Source organism: Xyrauchen texanus, chromosome 21, assembly GCF_025860055.1.
Source record: "Xyrauchen texanus isolate HMW12.3.18 chromosome 21, RBS_HiC_50CHRs, whole genome shotgun sequence".
Classification (NCBI taxonomy): domain Eukaryota; kingdom Metazoa; phylum Chordata; class Actinopteri; order Cypriniformes; family Catostomidae; genus Xyrauchen; species Xyrauchen texanus.
In genome coordinates this window covers 23,298,334-23,320,657 of record NC_068296.1, presented here as the reverse complement: position 1 = coordinate 23,320,657, position 22,324 = coordinate 23,298,334, and the positions used below count along the sequence as shown (strand labels likewise).

At 39.5% G+C, this 22,324-nt stretch overlaps 1 protein-coding gene across 1 annotated transcript in view; it reads right to left on the bottom strand.

Moving 5' to 3' along the window:
* Positions 1-22,324, bottom strand: part of LOC127661393 (multiple epidermal growth factor-like domains protein 11) — a 220,211-nt gene that overhangs the window by 82,142 nt on the left and 115,745 nt on the right. Inside the window, exons 7-8 of the mRNA XM_052152060.1 lie at positions 7,821-8,067; positions 4,703-4,823 (exon numbers count right to left, since the gene is read on the bottom strand). Coding sequence (XP_052008020.1) covers positions 4,703-4,823; positions 7,821-8,067 — 368 coding nt within the window. The remainder of the gene's footprint in view (positions 1-4,702; positions 4,824-7,820; positions 8,068-22,324) is intronic.

The window sequence follows — 22,324 nt, the reverse complement described above, 5'->3', positions numbered from 1 at the left end:
GATGAGCTTGGGTGATTTATATTCTGATGCTGTTTATCTACATTTCATAGCTAAAATATACACTGTATGTGTCCAATAGCCTACTTATGTTTAGTGATGGTGTGTTAGTGCCACGTAGATGTTTGATTAGGTTAATGAAACTAGCAACAACTCAGATTTAGTTTATTACTTTAATATGTTTTAGGATTAAATCAGAAAAGCATCCCCATATGCATTAAAATGCCTCATAAAATCACCTAATCTTGTTTTCACTTAGACCGAAGCACAATAGTGAAATCTGAAAAGACAGGTTCTGGACTGTTTGCTTATGAGTGTGGAAAGTGAATGAGACCTAGCTGTGGTAGGGCTGCGCCTTTCCAAAGGACAGGAAGTCCATCCACAATGTCATGAAGATGGCTGAAAAGATAATGCTCTTCAGTGCTATTTGTGGAAAAGTTGAACCAGACCAGGTTTCAAGGTGCATCATGTTGCAAATAAATGTGCGTGTGCTAAATTGTTTTGTCTCATCCTTTCATCTCTCTCTCACACCCTCTGTGTGCGCGCACATGTGTCAGTGTCACCAATTTATATTTGTGGTGGTTCTGCATTTTGTATGATTTTATTTGACAAATTATGAGGCTTTTTTTACAGACTTATAAATGTATTCCTGTGTGTGTGCGCGCGCGTAAATTTTCGTTAAAGTATGATCTTTTAATGCACCTTAAAGCAAGCACAGTCAGCATTTGTTGGATCGGTTCTATTAGGTTAATACAGATGAAAACACAAGGTTTGCCTACCAACAACTTAAGTTTACATTTACCGATTGCCATTCTTATAGAAAACAGACTGTACAAATACAAACAGACTGAAGAAATACAAATATGACACACAACAGTCCAAACACTAGTCCTACGTATGTTAGAAAAACAGAACGGGCGCGCGGGCACGAACCATTGCGTTTTTCTATGGAAACGTTGTGCTTTTGTAAAATAAAAGAAAACAATCAGTCGCTCTTTTATGGTCTCCGTGAACTGGATCGCTTCTCAAAAATGAACTGAAACAAAATATAGCCTATGTAGGCTAAAGCTTGAAATGTCCACTTTTAAACGAACAAATTCGAATCGAAAGCAAAACAGTCTGATTATAATCCATATGAATTTCTTATAAAGGCGCATCCGCTTTACAGCGGAGATGGAGGTATGTTTCCAGACGATTTAGAAATAGGCTAGGCTACTAGTTTATTAATAAACAATTAAAATGCCTCGTTACTTTTTCACAAACATTTATTATTAATAGCCTATAAATCAGTTTTTTGTATTGAATTGTATTGTATCTTCTGTTATAAAGACAAAGATTGACATTTCGTTAATTAAACAAATAAGAACACAATGTTGTAAAAAATAAACAACTTAGGCTATGTTTTGACTAGGCCTACTTTTTGTTTAATTATATACGCTAGGTAATGAAAATATAGTCTATTAACAAAAATAAATCTTATATATATATATATATATAGTAAAAATATATAAATATATATATATATAGTCTAACATATATAGGCCTATATATATAAAAAACGTAGGCTATAGCTTATATAAAATATATATTTTTAAAAAGCGCCTCATTTATTAATTTTGCCTGGGGCCCCTATTCAGTGTTCGCCTCTGATTGGGGGCTGCTACTATTTGCTTAAGCTTTTTGAACGTAGAAGTGATAAAGGCGTGATAGGTTACATTTTATGTGGATCATAAGGCATATTTTCTAGCCTACATGACACATGTCCTTGTAAGGCCGAGAAATAGTTTCAACGACATAACATCTTGTTATTACGAGAAAAAAATGTTGTTTTAACGACATATGATCTTGTTATTACGAGAAAATAATATGTGGCAGCAAAGCGTAAAATAAAAAAAATAAAAAACCGTCATATAATCGTTATATTATATGACATCAGAATGAACATGGTAGTACAAAATATAGCCTATTATTCACCGTTAGCAATATGAATGTCTATTTTAAGGCAATGGCAGCGTGATAATAAATAATTTATATGTGAAATAGCCTGCCTATCTTGTATGATGGTGAAGAGCAGCGGTAGTCCGCGCTTGGGCTGGCGCGTCATCTCTTGTTTTAATAGTTCAATCGTTTAGGAAGGCTCTACCTCCTTTACGTGTATCCTGGGAACTGCTAAAACTCCAGAGTCTTATGATCTTAAAAAGCGAAATGGACTATATCGTGAAGCATCTGCCCATCTACATCATTAGCTATAATCAGCAATAAAGGGACCCACAGCAGCCACTGTAAGCGGGCTTAAAACAGTTGCTGCTGTCATTCCTACTCAATCAGTTGTCAGCTATAGGGTAGTCTTCCGAAATTTAAAAGACATACACCAACAGACCAATACAAAAGAAAAGAAGCGGAGATGAAAATACGGTCGGACCTTGGAGTCGAACCCCTGTCACTATAAGAGCAAAACGACTCTGCTTTCCGTGCACGCAGACCAATGTCCTAATGAAGGTAGTAAGTTTCCTGTGTAATCTAATGTATTTCACAGACATGAATGTAAACAGAGGCTAAAATCATACCCACATATGATAAAGGAAAAAGGGGGATACGCGTGCCCAATGAAGAAATAAAAAATATGACACGATCAAATCCAAACAATAGTCGTTAAAAAACAGAACCCGATCATTCAGATCGACAATCTACTACATATGTCTTTCCATTTGCTTCATTAGATGGGCTGAACTTTGAAGAAAAGGGAGGGGCTGATTGTAATATTATACAAAACGCCGCTTTTTACGCCGTCTTTGTCAGTCAGAAACGCCGCAAATTACGGCGCACTATGGATGGCCTGCGGCGTCAGAAACGGCATCATTGGCTGGATAAAAATAACGCCAATAATGACGGCGTTTTTGCTTTGTAAACGCCGTAATTTGCGGCGTTTGTATCACAGAACGCCGTACTTTGCGGCGTCTTTTCGTCTTAAACGCCGTAAACACCGGCGTTTTGAGAATGAAAGGCATTTCGTTAGTGGCGAAATTTGACCCTTTTGGCGTTCCATACAAATCTTACGTCTGAATCACACCTCATATAATAGCTCTCATAGTGTGCAAGCAGCAACCGCCTGTGTATGCGTGCCATGTGATGGTATAACATATTTTATCGTAGTAAATAGTATTATCACGATAGTGAAATGCATGACAAAAATGGGTTGAAAGATAAACAAATGTTATTGGTGGTCTCTTAATAACAAGTTTAAGTACTTTTTAGTTCAATAGCAAACTGGCCTTTTATTTTGAAACAAACCCTGAACATTGACATTTTTTAACAACTAATTGGCTACTACAATTGTAGGGCCTATGCATGTTTTTTTTGTTTTTTTTTTACAATATAACAAGTTAGTTGATAATATATAGCTAGGTGCTAGCTATTTTAGTTGTTACTAGAAGACGCAAAGTTTACTGTTTAGCTAGCGGAGTTTTAGCAAACTACACTTCGGCCACTTGAAAGCACACTAGGTATTACCTGCAAATGGCAACAACAGTTCACTTTCTTTGTCATCATAGTAGCCACTTAGCTAGTTGTTTTAGCTTAATTTAACTTAGCTAGTTAGAGCGTTGACTGTCAATTTTCAAAAACAGTTTGGAAAAACGAGCAGAACGGTCATAACTTACCTTTATCTCTATGAATTGTACAGGATGATTGCGAACATGTTGGAGGTGTTCCCTTGTTTTGCTGAAACTTTTCTGCCACATATTTTACACAAAGAGAAACCATCATCCACAATCCCTCTACATTTTTATGGAACCCAAAATTCTTCCACACTTCACACTTATCCCTATTAGAAGGTGAATAAAGGGTCAGCTGTGTTCCTCCTTCAGCCAAGCTTCTCATCCATGCTGGTTTTGTTTACATCAAAGTGCGCACGTGTCATTTATGCTGCAGCGTTGTGAATCTTTATACGTTGATGGGAAATATACTGTGTGATCAGAAAAATTTTAACAATTTGGCTAAAAGGTTATCTAGAATTATTTACGGTATTTTGAATTGCACATGATAACAATATTATGCATGTTAATTACCACAATATACTGGATTACCGAACACCGTCACATGCCTAATGCACACACAGTCAAATAAATTATACTGTACGCACTGTATGCAGATGCTAAGCTTTGGTGTCAAAAACGAAATATACTTTGATCTTAGAGTAAGCCTACACAGTACATTGACCTCTTTTATTTCAAAAGGTTATTTTTTTTAATGTTATGTCCTCTTTACGAGTGTATGATGAAGCAAAGTGAGCAGTACTGAGGCTCAGGAAACATCATGATTTTTTCAAAATAATAATGTAAATTGCTCTGTCATGCTCTCTGCAGATCACTGCCATTTTGACCCTTCACAGGTTTGTCCATGAATCTCCATTCAGATTCTACTCCACTCCTCGTCATTTACCACTAAAACTTTTTCTCCTTCCCTCTATTCACTTAACCCTCCCTTTTACTCTCTAATTACTCTCTCTTCTCCTTCCTATCTTTTAACTGTGACTCACCTCTTCCTTCATTTTAGTAGTTGGCCCTCTTACTCCCCTCTCTGTCCTCTCATTTGTCTTCTCATCCTTATTCCCCTCTGTCTCTTTTCTGTCTTTAATTTTCTCAGTCTCTTTCCCTCTGTCCCTCACGTTTACAGTCTTTTGGTCCCCCTGTGTGCAGTTTCATACCGTCCATCCGGCCGGGCAGGAGCACTCGCCAGTGATGTGATGGCAGGTTCCTCCGTTCTGACAGGGGCAGCGTTGCTCACACTGTGGCCCGTGACTTCCAGAGGGACAGCGCTCGCCACAGCTACCAAACCACAGGAGCAAAAACATGAAACTCAGACAGTCATTGCATGGGATTGCCACATAAAACACATGAGTGTTCATAGGAACCAAAACTATTGTTTTACAACATTTATTTTTAGGTACCCTCACAAGTTCTTCACAGTGTTTCTGCTACAATGAATATAGACAAAGAGTAATTATGTAGCATGTAGATTAAAGGAATGGGGGGGGGGGGGTGTTTGTATATATATATCAGCAACAACATTAAAATCACCTGCCTAATATTGTGTAGGTCCCCCTTGTGCCACCAAATCAGCGCCAACCCGCATCACAGAATTGCATTTTGAGATGATATTCTTCTCATCACAATTGTACAGAGCGGTTATCTGAGCTACTGTAGACTTTGTCAGTTTGAACCAGTCTGGCCATTCTCTGTTGACCTCTATCACCAACAAGGCATTTCCATCCACAGAAATGCAGCTCACTGGATGTTCTTTGTTTTTGTGTGTGTGAAAATCCCAAGAGATCAGCAAATACAGAAATACTCAAACTAGCCCATCTGGCACCAATAATCACGCCATGTGTCAAATCACTGAGATCACATTTTTCCCAATTTTGATTGATGATGTGAACATTAACTGAAGCTCCTCACCCGTATCTGCATGATTTTATGCACTGCACTGCTGCCACATGATTGGCTGATTATATAATCGCATGGATGATTGTTGGTAATTCTGCTGTGAAGAATAGCATGCTATTCTGAGATGGGGGTTGGCGCTGTTTTGGCAACACGAAGGGGATCTACACAATATTAGGCAGGTGGTTTTAATGTTGTGGCTGATAAGTATTTATATATATATATATATATATATATATATATATACAGACACACACACACACACACACACACACACACAGTACTGTGCAAAACGTTTAGGCACCATAGTGAGGATGTCTTCACAACTTATGATATAAATAGTTTTCATTTACCACTTAATGTTCAGTAAACATAAAAAAAGCTAAATCAATATTCAGTGTGACCACCTTTGCCTTTAAAACAGCACCAATTCTACTAGGTACACATGGACACAAATTTTCTTGGAGCTTCTTGGAGAATTTGCCACAGTTCTTCTATCTCAATTGCTTCTGTCTCTTTATGTAATCTCAGACTGACACAGTGGGGGGCTTTGTGGGGGCCATGACATCTGTTGCAGGGCTCCCTGTTCTTCTATTCTAATCTTTTCTATTTGCAAAAGTAATGTTTGGGAGTCTAACAGTTATATTTCCTATTGACACACTAAAGCTGAAGATATAATTAACCATCTTAAGACAAATACTTTTGTGAATCATCTTATGTGCCTAAGAATTTTGTACAGTACTACATAGTGGTAGTATATATATATATATATATATATATATATATATATATATATATATATATATATATATATATACATATATATATATATATATCGTTTACTATATATATACGTACACACACACACACTGGTTGCCAAAAGTTTGGAATAATGTTTTGCTCTTATGGAAAGAAATTGGTACTTTACTTTTATTCACCAAAGTGGCATTCAACTGATCAAAATGTATAGTCAGGACATTAATAACATGAAAAATTACTATAACAATTTGAATAAAATGTTCAGATCTTCATAAACTACTTCAAAGAGTTCTCATTAAAAAAATCCTCCATGTGCAGCAATGACAGATTTGCAGATCCTTGGCACTCTAGCAATCAAGTCCAGATACTTCTTTCACCCCACACTTCCTGTAGCACTTTTCATAGATGTGGCTGTCTTGTCAGGCACTTCTCACACACCTTACAGTCTAGCTGATCCTACAAACGCTCAATGGGGTTAAGATCCATAACACTCTTTTCCAATTATCTGTTGTCCAATGTCTGTGTTTCTTTGCCCACTCTAACATTTTATTTTTGTATTTCTGTTTCAAAAGTGGCTTTTCTTTGCAATTATTCCCATAAGACCTGCACCCCTGAGTCTTCTCTTTACTTTTGTACATGAAACTTGGTGTTGAGCGGGTAGAATTCAATGAAGCTGTCAGCTGAGGACATGTGAGGCATCTATTTCTCAAACTAGAGACTCTGATGTACTATCCTCTTATTTAGTTGTACATCTGGCTTTCCACATCTCTTTCTGTCCTTTTTAGACCCAGTTGTCCTTTGTCTTTGAAGACTGTAGTGTACGCCTTTGTATGAAATCTTCAGTTTTTTGGCAATTTCAAGCATTGTATAGCCTTCATTCCTCAAGACAATCATTGAATGAAGAATTTCTAGAGAAAGCTGTTTCTTTTTTTGCCATTTTTGACCAAATATTGGCTTGAAACATGCCAAACTATTGCATACTATGGCAACTCAAAAACAAACACAAAGACAATGATAAGCTTCATTTAATGAACCAAACAGCTTCAATTGTGTTTGATATAATAGCAAGGGATTTTCTAGTACCAAATTAGCAATTTAGCATGATTACTCAAGAATAAGGTGTTAGAGTGATGGCTGTTGGAAATGGGGGCTGTCTAGATTTGATCAAATATGACTTTTTTTCAATGGTGTAGTTATGGTGTAGTTTCTTAGATCAGTAATGTCCTGACTATACTTTATGATCAGTTGAATGCCACTTTGGTGAATTAAAGTACCAATTTCCTTCCAAAACAGCAAACATTATCCTGTACATTATTCCAAACGTTTGGCCGCCAGGGTTTATACACAGTATATATACTGTATACAATATGAACATATGTGTTATATAATAAAATTATATATACAATATTAAAATATAATAAACTGTCTATGTGTGTGTACTATATATATATTATATTATTATATAATACATTTATATTTTATATTTATATTTACATTTATACTTATTTATACTGTATATACAGCACATTCACATATAGAATATTTTTTTTAATATCAGAATACATTGCAAATACCTTATATACCCTACATTGCAAACCAGATGACTTTATTTCTGGTACTCACATGGGGCCCATATAGCCTGGTGCACATATGCATTGCCCTGTCTCATGGTGACAGGTAGCCCCGTTGAGGCATTGGCATTGCAGCTGGCAGCCCTTGCCATAGTAGCCAGGCTCACACTGATCCTCGCAGCGCCAGCCTTGGTAGCCGTCTGTGCATACACAGGCTCCTGTGATGGGGTTACACAGGGCCCCATTCTTGCACTGGCAGCGGTTGCTGCAGTGGGGCCCCCAGTGGCCACTTTCACAACCTGATACACAAAGGAGAAGAAACTGAGCTTTTTACACCAGGCACAAAAAGGAGACTCTTCTACATAAATGCTGCCATACACCAGCCAGAGTTCAGGGAGGAAACGCGCTGATCAGAATGACTTGGTTGTAATAAATCCTGAGCAAGAGGTTCTGGACTGACAACATGTAATCCTGAAATTGGCAAGTCATGAGATTTGTGAAGTAATTTTATTTTATTACTTACCAAAAGCTTAAATATATGGCTTTGCGAAGTGTTTTATCAATACAAGTGAATCCCACTGAGAGTGGGAATAAGCTGAAACATAGATTATTTACATTCTGTCCTCTATTCACGCTAAATTATCAACAAGCTAATATCACGATGGAAGAAATACCATCAATAATATGGGTGATTTTACAAGCAAGTAACTAATCTTGTAGCCAGTGGCCCAGAGTTGCTATAAAATGCTGACACAGTTATTTTTGTGTTTACACTGTGTTACAGTAGCTAGTATAAATGTTTCTCTGTGCACCTGGAGGTGTTTGATGTGATTGTGAGAGCCTTTTATCTCTGGGATCCCCCACTTCACACCCTAAAATTACTGCTTACTCAATATTTCTGCATTATTTCTGATATAGCAAACATGCTCATTAAAAGTGAAGTGAAAGTGAAGTGCAATTCCCACACCTTTTGTTTTACTACTGCTAAATATTTACCAAACACTCCCCCTGTCGTCCATTGATTAGACAAACCCCACCCCAAACTCATGCTGTTGGTTCAGCTAGTATTGCTATGTCTGGCTAGTTGGGATGCTAAAAAAAGAGCAATATTTTTATAATACCACAGAGCTACGTATTTTACATTTATTGGGGTAATCAGCCATAGCTTGCCTATAGTGGTCTCTTCACATGAGGCAGAATGTTATGGACTGAAAATCTCAGTCACCATTTACTTTCAATGTATGGAAAAGTGAATGGTGACTGAGATGGTAATTTTGCCAAACATCTTCTTTTGTAGTCCATGGAAGAAAGTCATATGGGTTTGGAACATGATTAAATGATACAATTTTCATATGGAAATAATGGAGTTAAATTTTTTGATGAACTCTCACTGGATAGTAAAAAATATTTAAGATTACATTTTTTTTTTAATAATTAAAATTAATAGTTAAACTTTAGCAATTTTCTTAATGTTAAAACTGATTCACTCAAAAAGTGAAAACACTGTGGCTCTGTGGTGCTATCAAAACATTGCTCTGTGTGTTTGAGCATCTCGACCAACATGACACAGCAACACTGACTCATCCAATGGCATGTGTTTGGGGCTGGGCTAATTTGAAATAGGATAAGGCCTTAATGAGGGCTGTTTGCTGTGAAGCACCAGTGTCTGGTGTCCGTGCCAGACAAACATCAGGTGAATGATCAGCACTTTAAGAAGACAGCCTGGCACAGAGGAGGGTCACGGAACATCACGGCATCATGGCGAGTCTTTCCCGAGAGGAAAACACAATGTAGGCTGCTTTAAGCAGATAACAGAGGCCAGGAGGCAAGTTATTGATTTGAGTAAATCTGCCACAGATGAGTTCTTCTGTTGGTTGAGCTCTCACACCACACAAATGACCAGACCGCATTAAAGACCAGGAATCTGCGGGAGGTCAGTGGAGACAGATGAGCAGCTCATTGCCTGCTCCACTTGCATTCAATCAGCACTCATCGCTCTCCTCTCAGCTCTCCCACGCTGATGAGAGTAAAAAAAGAGCAGAAAAACACAACACATCCACTGTTTGCTACACTCGCCAGCCCCCAGAACTCATCAACTCTCCATTAGCCTCAGAGTGAGTACTTCATTCTCAAAGATACGTCATACTGAGCCACAAACTGTTTCCCTCCCATTCAACATGGCAAATCCACTCTGTTTTGGCTTCATGTCCACCTGGACTCTTCATCTGCAGCTCTACTAAATCATTGCGGATTCCAAATAAAGTGAAAATCTAGACAGATCTTAATTTGCAGGAGTCTTTTTCTCAGAAGCTCCACAAAACATTGCCATTGATGAATCAAAGCCTCTTTTACCCCTACAGCGAGATGCCTCAGCAGCACATTTCTTCCTAAAGCCCATTATCTCTCAGACCATCTCTTCTGCGTTTAGTTTTCCAGACTCGCCGCTGCCTGTCTCTCAGTGTGGGCCCTTTGACAGCATTTAGCCGTGATTCAAGAGTAAGAGTTCACTTGGTGCCATGGGCAAGGCTGTAAAACACACAGTCTTATTCTTATTTCTCTGTGTTTTAAGCTTGAAGGACAGCTTCCGTAAGGATGAGTTTAAACAGAGAAAAGATGATGGAGAAGTGGATGTGGCCCCCTATGGGGCAATGAACATTAGTGTGTATGCGTGTGTGGGCAGAGACTTCATAGTAAGTACACAAAGCGTGCGACCTAAACAGCAACCCCTATTAAAAGTACTCGGCATTGCACTAACAGGCTAATCAAAGGATGTGCATTGGGAGAGAACCCATGCTCTCCTTCACAATCTTGCACCTCAAGGCATCAGAGCTGAGCTCTGAGCATGCGTTTGTGTACTGTACTTTAATAAGCAAGAAAATCGAATGGTCTGCTCTGATCAGATTGTTGAGAAAGATCTCAGTGTAGGGCAGCATCATGCACATTCCTGGGAGAACTGAGCCTGAAAAATCTGAAATACTGCTACTTGGTAAGTCTGCACTTGCCTATCCTTATTACAGAGAAAGTTAATTCATTTCAGCTGCAGGCCTGACTCAAAAATTAATAAGGCTGAAAAGATAAATATGTATTTTGGTGCTGCCTAAATAAACATAAACATTACAAAAGGCTAATTAGACAGAATTTCAAAGAGGAAACAGTTGTTTTTATATGCTGTCATAATTATTTAATTACCATCATGATATTCTTAACTGTACTGCTGTACATTTTCTGTGGAATATAAAAGTTTTCAAAATATTTAAGGAATTCTCACACAGCTTTTTTCCACTCAACAACAGTTCATATGACCACAACTGTCAAAAATACCACAAATCAACCTGAAAGTAGTCAGTTCAACTTGTACACTGCTGTATATTCCAAGTCATTCATAATAGTGCTGGTAAATTTGATTAAACTTGGTGACTCGAGTCTTTTGAATCTGTTCACCAAAGGAGTCATTCATTAATTAGTTCATTGACTAATTCTGTAAATTACCTTGTGCCAGTATTTTACATTTTGAATGAGTATTAACACTGCAGGATCATACATGCAGAAGAATTGAAACAACATGATTTGAATCTAGGATTTTCAACCTTTACAATCCTGGAATTCTTCACCGCCATAAACTAAAATGCTCAGCCATCATCATTGGTCAGAAAGGCCCCGCAGCCTGACCTCCTGATCTTCCACACAGAGTTAAAGCAGACTTATCCATGAAAGATTTCCAAAAGACCATCAGATTTGCACAACTCGAATACTAGACATAGTATTTCATAAGACATTTCATCTTAATCCAGGAACATTTTACAGTCACAATACTTTACCGATTTAGCCCTCTAAAATTTACACAATGCATTTTAATCCATGATTTATACAAGACCTAGTCTTGCTAGGTAATTCTGAAATTGCTTTGAACTGTGGCAACTTGTATAAATGACAAATTAATGATTATAGCCTGATGTACCTCTTTAAAATGTGTGTAATGTTTCATCAATGTTGTATAACCCATGAATTAACCAGTATTATTTTGTAACCAGGTATTTTCATGTTTTGTTACCTACACGTATAATATCCATACAAATTTTTAATGTTTAGTATGTAAGCGTTCGCTGGTGTATGCAGAGAAAGCTGATGACAACGAATATCATGTCTCTTGTACATTCTCAAGATATGAAAGTTCATGTTTAAATATGCACTATTTTTGATGGAGATTTGTAAGACTCTGGAACAAAGGACCATAAAATCAACTGTCGGAAAGGACAGCCCAGTCGACCAAGTGAATCTGAAAAGACACTTCTGATTTGAGCACAATATCTCACACCAGTTTTGAGAGCTCCATCGGTCTAAATTTGGTCTGTTCCTCACACAAAGTCTTGAAATACAGTACATGAGTCACCCTCTTGCTACTTTTATGGTCTTTTATGGTGTTTTCGTCCATTTTGGAGCTTAATGGCCATGTTCACTAACTGTGAACTGTGTAACTAAGAGCTACATGAATATTCTTCATAAAGTCACATTGGGGTGAGTTTTTGGGAGTAGAGTACCTTCTTTAACAAAACGTTGGGAAATTTAGCCAAAAGCTTCAAGAGATTCAAGCTGCAATTTGCCCTTTTTTATCATCCAAGAGTTAGACTACAGCCATCAAAATGTTTGTAACAGGGCCAAGGGTTCCTGAATCAGTAAGTGTATAAGGAAACACTGCACAAGAGCCTGATTACAGCACTGTGTCTCTATCACAGCACACAATGCCTCTAGGGCCAATTACTACTTCCTTGCACCCAGTCCAGCCCATTCTATTCCTTTAATTAGAGCTCCAGCGGTGAAAGGACACTCTGGACACCCTATCACCTATCAAGTTTTTGCGTTTGTGGTTAATGACTTGAGGAATTACATTCTAGACAATTACAGATAAATGAAGATCCCAAACCTTGACAGCTGAACTCTTCTGTTTGAGTTCATCTCTGCTAAGCCATGAATACAGTATATTTAATACAGTAAATATTTCTTTACATGACAGAATGTATTAATTACTGCAAGTCAATGTCATTGCGCTGTTTGCTACATGACTCAAGTCTGTCTCTGTGCCTCAGTGAAATTAAAAGCAAGTTCTGTTTAGTTCCAGTTGAATGTCTTTTTCAGAGCACAGGTTATACAGAAAAAACATATTAAGCCACTGTTAAACAGCATTTTAACATGAGAAATCATGTGACGTTTCATATTCAGAAACCACTTCTGAGACAGGATTTAGGTAGCAGTGATAGCAATCATAAAAACTCAGGGGCATCATGCACCTATCTTTTTTGGTTGGCAGTACTGGTGCACTTAATAACTCTTGGTTTCATGAACATTACATGTGGCAACATTATTGCAAAATAAAATTAGGTGTCTTATTACACATTTTAGTGCGGTTTCATACTGAATTGTCCAACTCAACAGTACTCAACATTAGATACCATAGTGATCTAAAATCAAATGAGAGGTGAGCAAAAAAGACATCTTAGCCTAAACAACATCTAAACCTAACCGACAGTGTCCAAAAACTAAATGAGAAATAAAAAAGCAAATGTTCTGAAGCAATCACATCATTTTGTGTCCCTTCTATGACACTCTCGTCAAAGAGGATAGCCACAGTCTACCTGCAGATTAATATTGTGGAGGATGAGAATTTAAGAGATTTAATGCCCATTTCAATGAATATGCAATCTATGTGGTTACTAGTTCTTTCAATTAGTTAACCTCCCACTTTGACTTTGGGAAACTTTTAATGGTACTTGAACTGGTGCTATTTTGGTGCATTTCTATCTTTACAATGTGGAAGGATTTGTTTGGAAATTTTTAATACTACATTATATTGCCACATATTGTTTTCTTTTCTAAGAAGGAAATAAATGCATTTTGACAGGAAAAGAAGTATATTTAGAGTCACATTTCAGCACCTTCAAAATCTGCGATTAATCACGATTAACTAACAAAAATTATGTGATTAATCGTGCTTTAAAAAATCAGCAAATGACTGAACTATTTAAAATGTATTGTTTTTCAAATGATGCCTTATAGTAAAAGTGTTTTGATATCATAACATAGCAGTGTGTGAGTTATGGTGCAAACAACAAGTGTTTATAAAGTCCTAATCAGCCATTGTAGTCATGATTTGTGTGAAAGTGAATAAAACACAGTTGTAATGCCTTTAGTGTTAATTTCACCAGGAAACTATGGCGAAACGTAGAATTCAGCATGTTAAAGTCAGTTTGCAAAAATATAGTTATAATAACTTTCATTCTATAAGACTAGGTTGGATTAAAAAGCCTCTTGGCTCAAATATCTAAGTGGAAACATTTAAAGCTAAAAAAACACACACAGCTATACTGCCTCTTTTCTCTCATGCTCCATATTTACCTCTCTCACCATTGCCATTGTTCTCTTAGCTGCCTGCAACAGACGAACGGGCATTATACGGCTCTTTTTTTAATACATTTATAAACATGGCTCTTTTTGACGAAAGTGACGATTGTTTGGTACACTGGGATGATAAATGTCTACTGGACATGCTGTTAAACTTACAGTTGTAAAAGCTGCCAATATTCTAACCATCAAATGACCCAGTGTGTCCTCTAGAGCTCCACTGACACTTATCACTATGTTATTTATTAGCACACTGAAAGAGTCGACTGCTAAAGAATGAATTAGGGATACATTAGGGAATTTCTGATAAATTGTCTGGGGTGGGGAGCTGATGGATGTTTTTCTAAATATACAGAAGAAACTGCCAATATGAGGAGTGGATAGTGCTGAGTTGTAACAACAGAGGGGGATGCGCTTTTACTGCAGCTGCCAGGCTGCCTCGACAGACTGGGGAGTCCCTCCTACCCTAATTTATCTCAGACAAGCCCCTGCTACATGTTTCCTTTTCCCCAGGAGAGAGGAACAGCATGGGACCTGCCAGCCAAAGCCTCAGGAGAGTCACGTAGCATAGGGATCTGCTGATGTCGTATCTTTTGCACTAAGATTCACGCTGTGTTATGGTTCACATGTAAAGACTTTTAGTGTATTGTATTTTTGATGTATTATAGTGCAGTAAAAGAACAATTCTTGGAGCTTGTTCAAATAAATATGAACAGGTCCAATTCCTGGTTAAGCTGTGATGAAGGTATTTGTTTAACATGTGTGTGTATGGTATGGACAACATTTTTTATAAAAATTATTAAAATGTTTTATTATCATTTAATACTACTATTTACTAATACTAATATTGATGTGGATTGAAACGCAACAAAGTGGCCATTCAAATAACCACCTAAACAAGATCTTTAAAATCTTTCAAAGATTCAAATTTGAAAACTTTGTCAAATCTAAAGTTTGCAACTATTCTTCCTCAGACATGCTCATTCTCGCAGCCTGGTAACTAAAAACGTCTCAGTTACTATTGTAACCTCTGTCCCTGATGGAGGGAACAAGACATTGTGTCCATGTTGTGACACTAGGGGTCGATCTTGAGAGCCCCAAACTCCTCTAATCTTTGAGAAAAGGCCAATGACAATTGGCGAGTGGAATTTGCATGCCACTCCCCTGGACATACAGGTATAAAGGAGCTGTAATGCGGCCACTCATTCAGGTTTTGTGCTGAGGAGCAGAGACAAGGTCTTGGCCATTTCAGCGGAAAGTACAGCGTTGTGGAAAGAGGGACACAATGTCTCATTCCCTCCATCAGGGAAAAGAGGATACAAAAGTAAGCAAGACGTTCCCCTTCTGTCACTCACTCGACATTGTCTTGATGTAGTGACACTAGGGGTCCCTTTAGAAAAATGCCACAACAGCTGAACCGTGTTACGTGAACTGCCGATGCAGATGAAAGCAAGCTGCTGCATGCGTAATAGCAGGTGCATCATTCTGCATGTAACCTTCCACAATATCACACAAGATGTCATGTAGTTCCCCACACCCTGAGGAGCGATGTAACTATCATGGGAGCAGGCCACACCAGCCGCACACTTTTTTTTCTATGTTTTTTCTCCACAGAGTATTAGATTCGGCTGGGGCCATCTAACGCTATTATATGGCTCAGGGAAGGTGTTCTTTTCCTTTCCTATTCTTTCAGGGGTAAAAGACCCTGCGGAAAGCACATCTAGCCCGAAGGCGAGGTTAACATGTGGCAAATACATCACACGGGCTCACCGGCCACAAATGGGAGAGGCACGGTGGTAGGTCCTGCCTCGATGGGCAGAAGCTCTACAACACACTGAACGGGGCAGAGGGAGCTCTGCCCAAGGGAGACGCGGGTCTGCTGACCATACCACAGAAAATACACCACAGGGGGTTATCGGAGTAACTGACACCTGTGGAGCACCTATCTCAGAACAGGGCATATTAGCACCCATAGCGGGTCCGGCTGCGAATTCCTCCACCAAATCCGCAGGCCACAGGGCTAGAGAGGAAGAACATCTAGGGTTCATGGGTTTGTGAACTCGCATGGGAGAAGAAGCGCACATCTTCGCTTCATGGAGGGGAAAGGCACTATACACAAGCAATACACCAGGACCGCTGTTCCAAAACGTACCTGTTCATATCTGACAAAACACTGGACAAAACTGGCTCAACCCGGAGATTGTAAAATGGTATTGGTATACGAAGGTATTGGGTGTTGCCCAGCCCGCTGCTCAGGAGATGTCTGCTAGAGAGGTGCCATTGGCCATTGCCCACGAGGATGCCACAATCCTTGTAGAGTGTGCTCATTTTCCCAAAGGGGTGGGCATGGCCTGGGCCTGGTATGCCAAAGCAATGGCATCCACAATCCAGTGGGCAAGCCTCTGTTTGGAGACAGTGTTCCCTTTCCGCTGTCCATCGAAGCAGACAAAGGGCTACTCAGAGCATCTAAATCTCTGCGTGCGATCCAAGTAGATGCGAAAAGCATGCACCAGACACAGCAACAACAGGGCTGGGTCTGCCTCCTCCCGGTGCAGCACTTGAAGGCTCACTGATCCCTGAAGGGGGTACATAGCATTGGGCACATAGGGAACATTGGGCACATAGCCCGGCCGGGGTCTCAGGATCACGTGAGAATCTGCCAGACTGAATTCCAGGCAAGTGTTGCTGACAGAAAACACTTGCAGGTACCCAACCCTCTTGATGGAGGTGAGCGCAATCAGGAGGGCCATCTTCAAGAAGAGGGCTTTCAGCTCAGCTGACTCTAGCAGCTCAAACGGGGCCTCCAAAGGCCCAGAAGGACCATGGAAATATCCCATGAGGGGAAGCGGTGTGGCCTTGGAGGATTCAGCTTCCATGTGCCTCTGAAGAACTGACGATCAGGTCATGCTTCCATAGGGACTTACCGTCCACCACGTCATGGTGGGCCGCTATGGCGGCGAAATATACCTTTAAGGTGTGACAGCCATCCCTCCAGCCTCTCCTGCAGGAAGAAAGCACTGACCCGACTGCGCATCTCTGGGGATCTTCGACATGGTAAGCCTCCATCTGTTTCTTCACCGGCGAGAACTGCTGGGCAAAGTCCTCAACAGTGTCGCCGAATAGGCCAATCTGGGAGATGGACGCGTTGAGAAAGCGAAGTCGGAGTCCCTCATCTCGACCAGATTCAGTCACAGGTGGCGTTTATCCAACAGCAAACGCTTCTTTCTGAGGTGAATGGAACAGCAGTGGGATTCCATCTCATTTTATACCAGTATGTCTGGTGGAGTGGCATGCAAATTCCACTCGCCAATTCTCATTGGACTTTCTCAAAGATTAGAGGTGTTTGGGGATCTCAAGAGTGACCCCTAGTGTCATTATATCGACCCAACGTTGAGTGAGAAGGGGAACATTTACACTGCAGATGAATGTGGCCCAAATCTGATTTTTTCACACACATGTGACACGGATATGTTATAATGTGGACATGTTTTTCGCTTTTCATTTGAATACCCGTAGTCTACCTAAAAATTTTGACTTATTCATACAGTTTCTATCAACTTTAGAACATCAGTTTTCTGTGCTTGCTTTGACTGAAACGTGGTTAAATGAGGACATCAGACAATTTTACTCCTTACCTCAATATAACGCAGTACATTTTTGTAGAACTAATAGAAAGGGTGGTGGAGTTTCCCTTTTTATTCATGACGATTTTGAATTTTTTGAAAGGAAAGATCTGAGTATTTATTTTTCTGAAACTGATGCAGAAGCAGTTTTTATAGAAATTCCAAAATGTGGGTGTTTTGGGGGTCAAACTGTAATTATCGTTTGCATTTATCGACCACCTGACAATGATATTGACATTTTTAATGAGGCTTTGTCCTCTATGCTGGAGATTATAAGTGCTAAGAATAGGACTTGCATTCTTCTGGGAGATTTCAACATTGATATTTTGAAACATGAATCAAATTCCTCTATTGAGTTCTTAAATACAATTTATTCTTATTATTTTTATCCACTTATTGATAAACCAACAAGGATAACATGTTCTTCGGCAACCTTAAGTGACAATATACTAACTAATCATTTTGTAAATTCAATCACATCAGGTGTAATGCTTACTGATATTTCAGACCATCTCCCTGTATTTCTGCTTTTTACAAATTCTCAGCAAAAAAAGCCAACCTATAGTATGAAACATCGTAGACTTAGTTCTAAATCTGTTGAGTCTTTTAAAAGGTCACTGGCTGAGATATCATGGAATCATGTTTTCAGACATCAGGATGCCGAAATAGCTTATCAGACATTTATGAATATATTCTCATCTTTGTTTAATAAATGTTTTCCTCTGGTACAAAGTAGAAGTAAAAACAGAAATATTTCTAAGCCATGGTTTACACCTGCATTAAGAAAATCCTCCATTATTAAAAATAAGTTGTATAAAAAATCTCTCATTAGCCCCACACCATTAAATATTGCGTACTATAAAAAATATAAAAACAAATTCAGCAAAGTTCTAAAAGATGCCAAGAAAAAATATTTTTCTGAGAAGTTGGGAAATTCTTGTGAAAATATAAAAAAGACCTGGAATGTTATAAATGAATTATTAAATAAAAAAACAAATAACTCGAGGAATTCCAGGTCAATTATCCGATGGTATAGAGAATTATCAAAACTCCATCGATATAGCAAATGGTTTCAATGATTTCTTTGTGAATGTTGGTCCCTCACTGGCAAAAAATATTACGAATACAGGAAAATTCACTTCTCAAATTTTTGATTTGCCATATCCTTGCTTAAATGAATTTGATCCTCCAACTTCTAATGAAGTGCTTGAAATTATATTAAAGATGAAGGACACAGCTCCAGGACATGATGAAATTAGAGCTAGTCTCATAAAGAAAGTAGTTTGCTATATTATTGAGCCTGTAACTTATGTTCTCTCTTTGTCACTAAAAACAGGTGTTGTACCAAGAGATTTCAAATTAGCTAAAGTAATTCCCTTGTTTAAGTCTGGGAATTCACATGTATTTAACAATTATCGACCTATTTCACTATTACCTTTCTTTTCTAAAATACTCGAAAAATTAGTTTATAAAAGGATATTAAAACACTTGACAGAAAATTTGACCTTATATGATCACCAGTATGGTTTCAGAGAGAACATGTCTACAGAAATGGCTCTTCTACAGTTTGGTTCACTTGGCTATTTTGGGACCTCTATTATTTTGGGACCTCTATTATTTCTAATCTATATCAATGATTTAAGAGTTGTATGTAAAAATGTTATGCCACTCATGTTTGCAGATGATACATGTCTTCTATTATCTCAATCTAACATTGACACATTAATAAGAGAAGCAAATTAAGAATTACAAAATATTTCTAAATGGTTTAAAGTTAATCAACTGTCTCTTAATATACAAAAAACTAATTTTATGATTTTTAGTAAAAAAAACAAAGGAGATTGCCAGGACATAGAGGTATCAATTGATGGTTTAAAAATTAGCCAAGTGAACCAAATAAAATTTTTAGGTGTCATTGTCGACCAAAAACTAACCTGGAAATATCATATTCAACATGTTTGCAGAAAAATAATGAAATCTGTTGGTATATTGAGTTTAATCTATCCCCACATTCTGTACTGTAATATTATTTGGGGCGCAACATGCAAAACATATTTAAATAAGATTTTATTAATACAAAAGAAATTCTTGAGAATTATGAGTAATTCAAATAGATTGTCATCATCTGTTCCGATATTCATAAAATATAACATCTTGACAATATTTAATGTTAACATCTATTGCATAAATATTTTTATGTATAAGTATGTGAATATGACAAATATTATGCCCAGAGCTTTTAATAATTTTTTCATTTATTCTTCGGATGTTCATGCCTATTCCACAAGGCGTTGTAAAGATTTTTATCTTCCTTTTTGTAGAACTACAGCTAATCAATCTACACTGAAATACAGAGGGCCTTCCCTCTGGAATCATTTAGACCCCGTTTTAAAGACTAAAATCACTCTAAACTCTTTTAAAATAGAGCTGAAAATTTTTTTAACATATAATTAAGTTTATCTTGTTAATTTGTTATATTAAAATTATTGATGTATTGATTGTATTGTCTTGCTTGATCATGTCATTTTATGTCTATTTAATGAGATTTTGGGGAGGTGGTTTTATAAGACCTCATGGTCTTCTCACTCTCTCCCGCACAGTATGTTTTTTCTTTCTGTTTTTTTTCCGTTAATGGATTTGTAAAGTAGTATTTTAAATGTTATATGTGCAAATAAACTATAAACTATATTCATATTATCATAATGAACATACCAGAGTTTATTATACGCACACTCTATTCAGACAGTATCTGGGCTACATTTAAAATATCATGTGAACAACCTTGTACCGAGTCCAGCCAACACCATTCCTTTAATTAGAGCTCCAGCAATGGAAGGACACACTCTGGACACCTTATCTCCCAAGTTTTAGCATTTGTGGTTAATGAGTTCAGGAATTACATTCTAGACAATTACAGATAAATGGAGATTTGAGCAGAAAATCTGATCTGGGCCACATTCAGTTGTGGTGTGAATGTTGCCTAAGAGTGCAATATATGCTACATAATCACTTGTTCCCCTTCTGTCGCTCTCTCCACGTTGTGTCGGAGAAGCGACACTAGGGGTCTCTCTTGAGCGCCGATATTCACCTCTGATCTTATTGAAAAGGGCCAATGGGAGTTGGCAGTCGGTATTTGCATATCCCGCCCCCGGACCTACGGGTATTTAAGCGGCGCAAATATGGGAGTTCATTCAGAAAATTTCTTCGGAGTTGATGGTCTGTCTGCAGTTTGCTGCGAGTTACTCGCCACTTAAACGTTCCTGTTTTCCTCTGACGATCTGCATGCTGTTGGATCTTGACGGCGCACAACAGCGGCTTTCTCCTTCTCAGTGCAGGGCGTGCACTGTTGCCCCTGAGCGCTTCGACAGCGCAGACACGCATCACACACACACACTGTGTATTAAAAGAGTTTTTACTAAAAGAGTAATTTTCTCTAAAAGAGCAAACACAGCGGCGTTGAGCGTCCTTTTAAGGACGGCGTCTTTTCAAGATGCCTTTCCGCCCCTGTGTCGTTCCTGGATGCGGTAGAGTGCTCTCTGCTTCAGACGGCCACAGGCGCTGTCTCGTGTGTTTGGGCCGCGATCACACCGAGGCGGCGTTTGTGGATGGTTCATGTTCTCACTGCGAGAACATGACCATGACCACGTTAGCGGTCGCGGCTCACTTTCAACAGAAAGCAAGCCACCCCAGCTGCACCCCGCATTGCTCCTTCTTCCCACGGGATTAAGGACGGTGCGGTTGGCGCTGAGGGCGATTTGGGGCGGCAGCGGGTGCAGTTTCGCCGGGTAGCCCCCGCAAACCTCCCGTTCCCGACACGCTCGCTGGTCTCCGTCCACGCTCAGCGCCGATAGCGGCTCGCCTCACGGCCCGGCTGTCTATCCTCCCGAGTCCGAAGCAGATGAGCTTGCCGCTGCATCGGAGAGTCGCGGTGTCTGATGCTGAGGACTCCCTGGACTGCCGCCTCGTGCCAGCAGGCCCAGGCTGAGGCCGACGCTCAGATGTCCGACATGCTTGCCCGGGCCGCCTTGAGCGTGGGGTTGGACTGGAACCCTCCATCCTCCCCACAGCCTTCTCGGTTGGATGATTGGTTCCTGGGGGCAGCGCGCCGTTCGCGGCCTCGCATCCCCCCGGTCCCTTTCTTCCCGGAGGTGCATGATGAGCTGACGTCTACGTGGAGAGCCCCGCTCTCCACTCGTCTAGGTGCCACCCGCTCCACTCTCTCAACCCTCGACGGCGGAGAGCGCCACGGGTACGACGCGATTCCCCAGGTTGATAGGGCAGTTGCGCACCATCTATGCCCCGGTAGCCCTACCTCCTGGCAGGGTCGCCCCGTACTCCCATCCAAGCCCTGTAGGACAACATCCTCGCTTAACGCGAAGGCCTACACTACGGCTGGACGCGCTGCCTCCGCCCTGCATGCAATGGCCCTCCTGCAAGTCCACCAGGCCAAAGCTCTCAGAAACATGCACGGGGGTGGACCTGATCCTGATGTGCTGCAGGAACTGCACTCAGTGACCGACCTCGCCCTGAGAGCGAC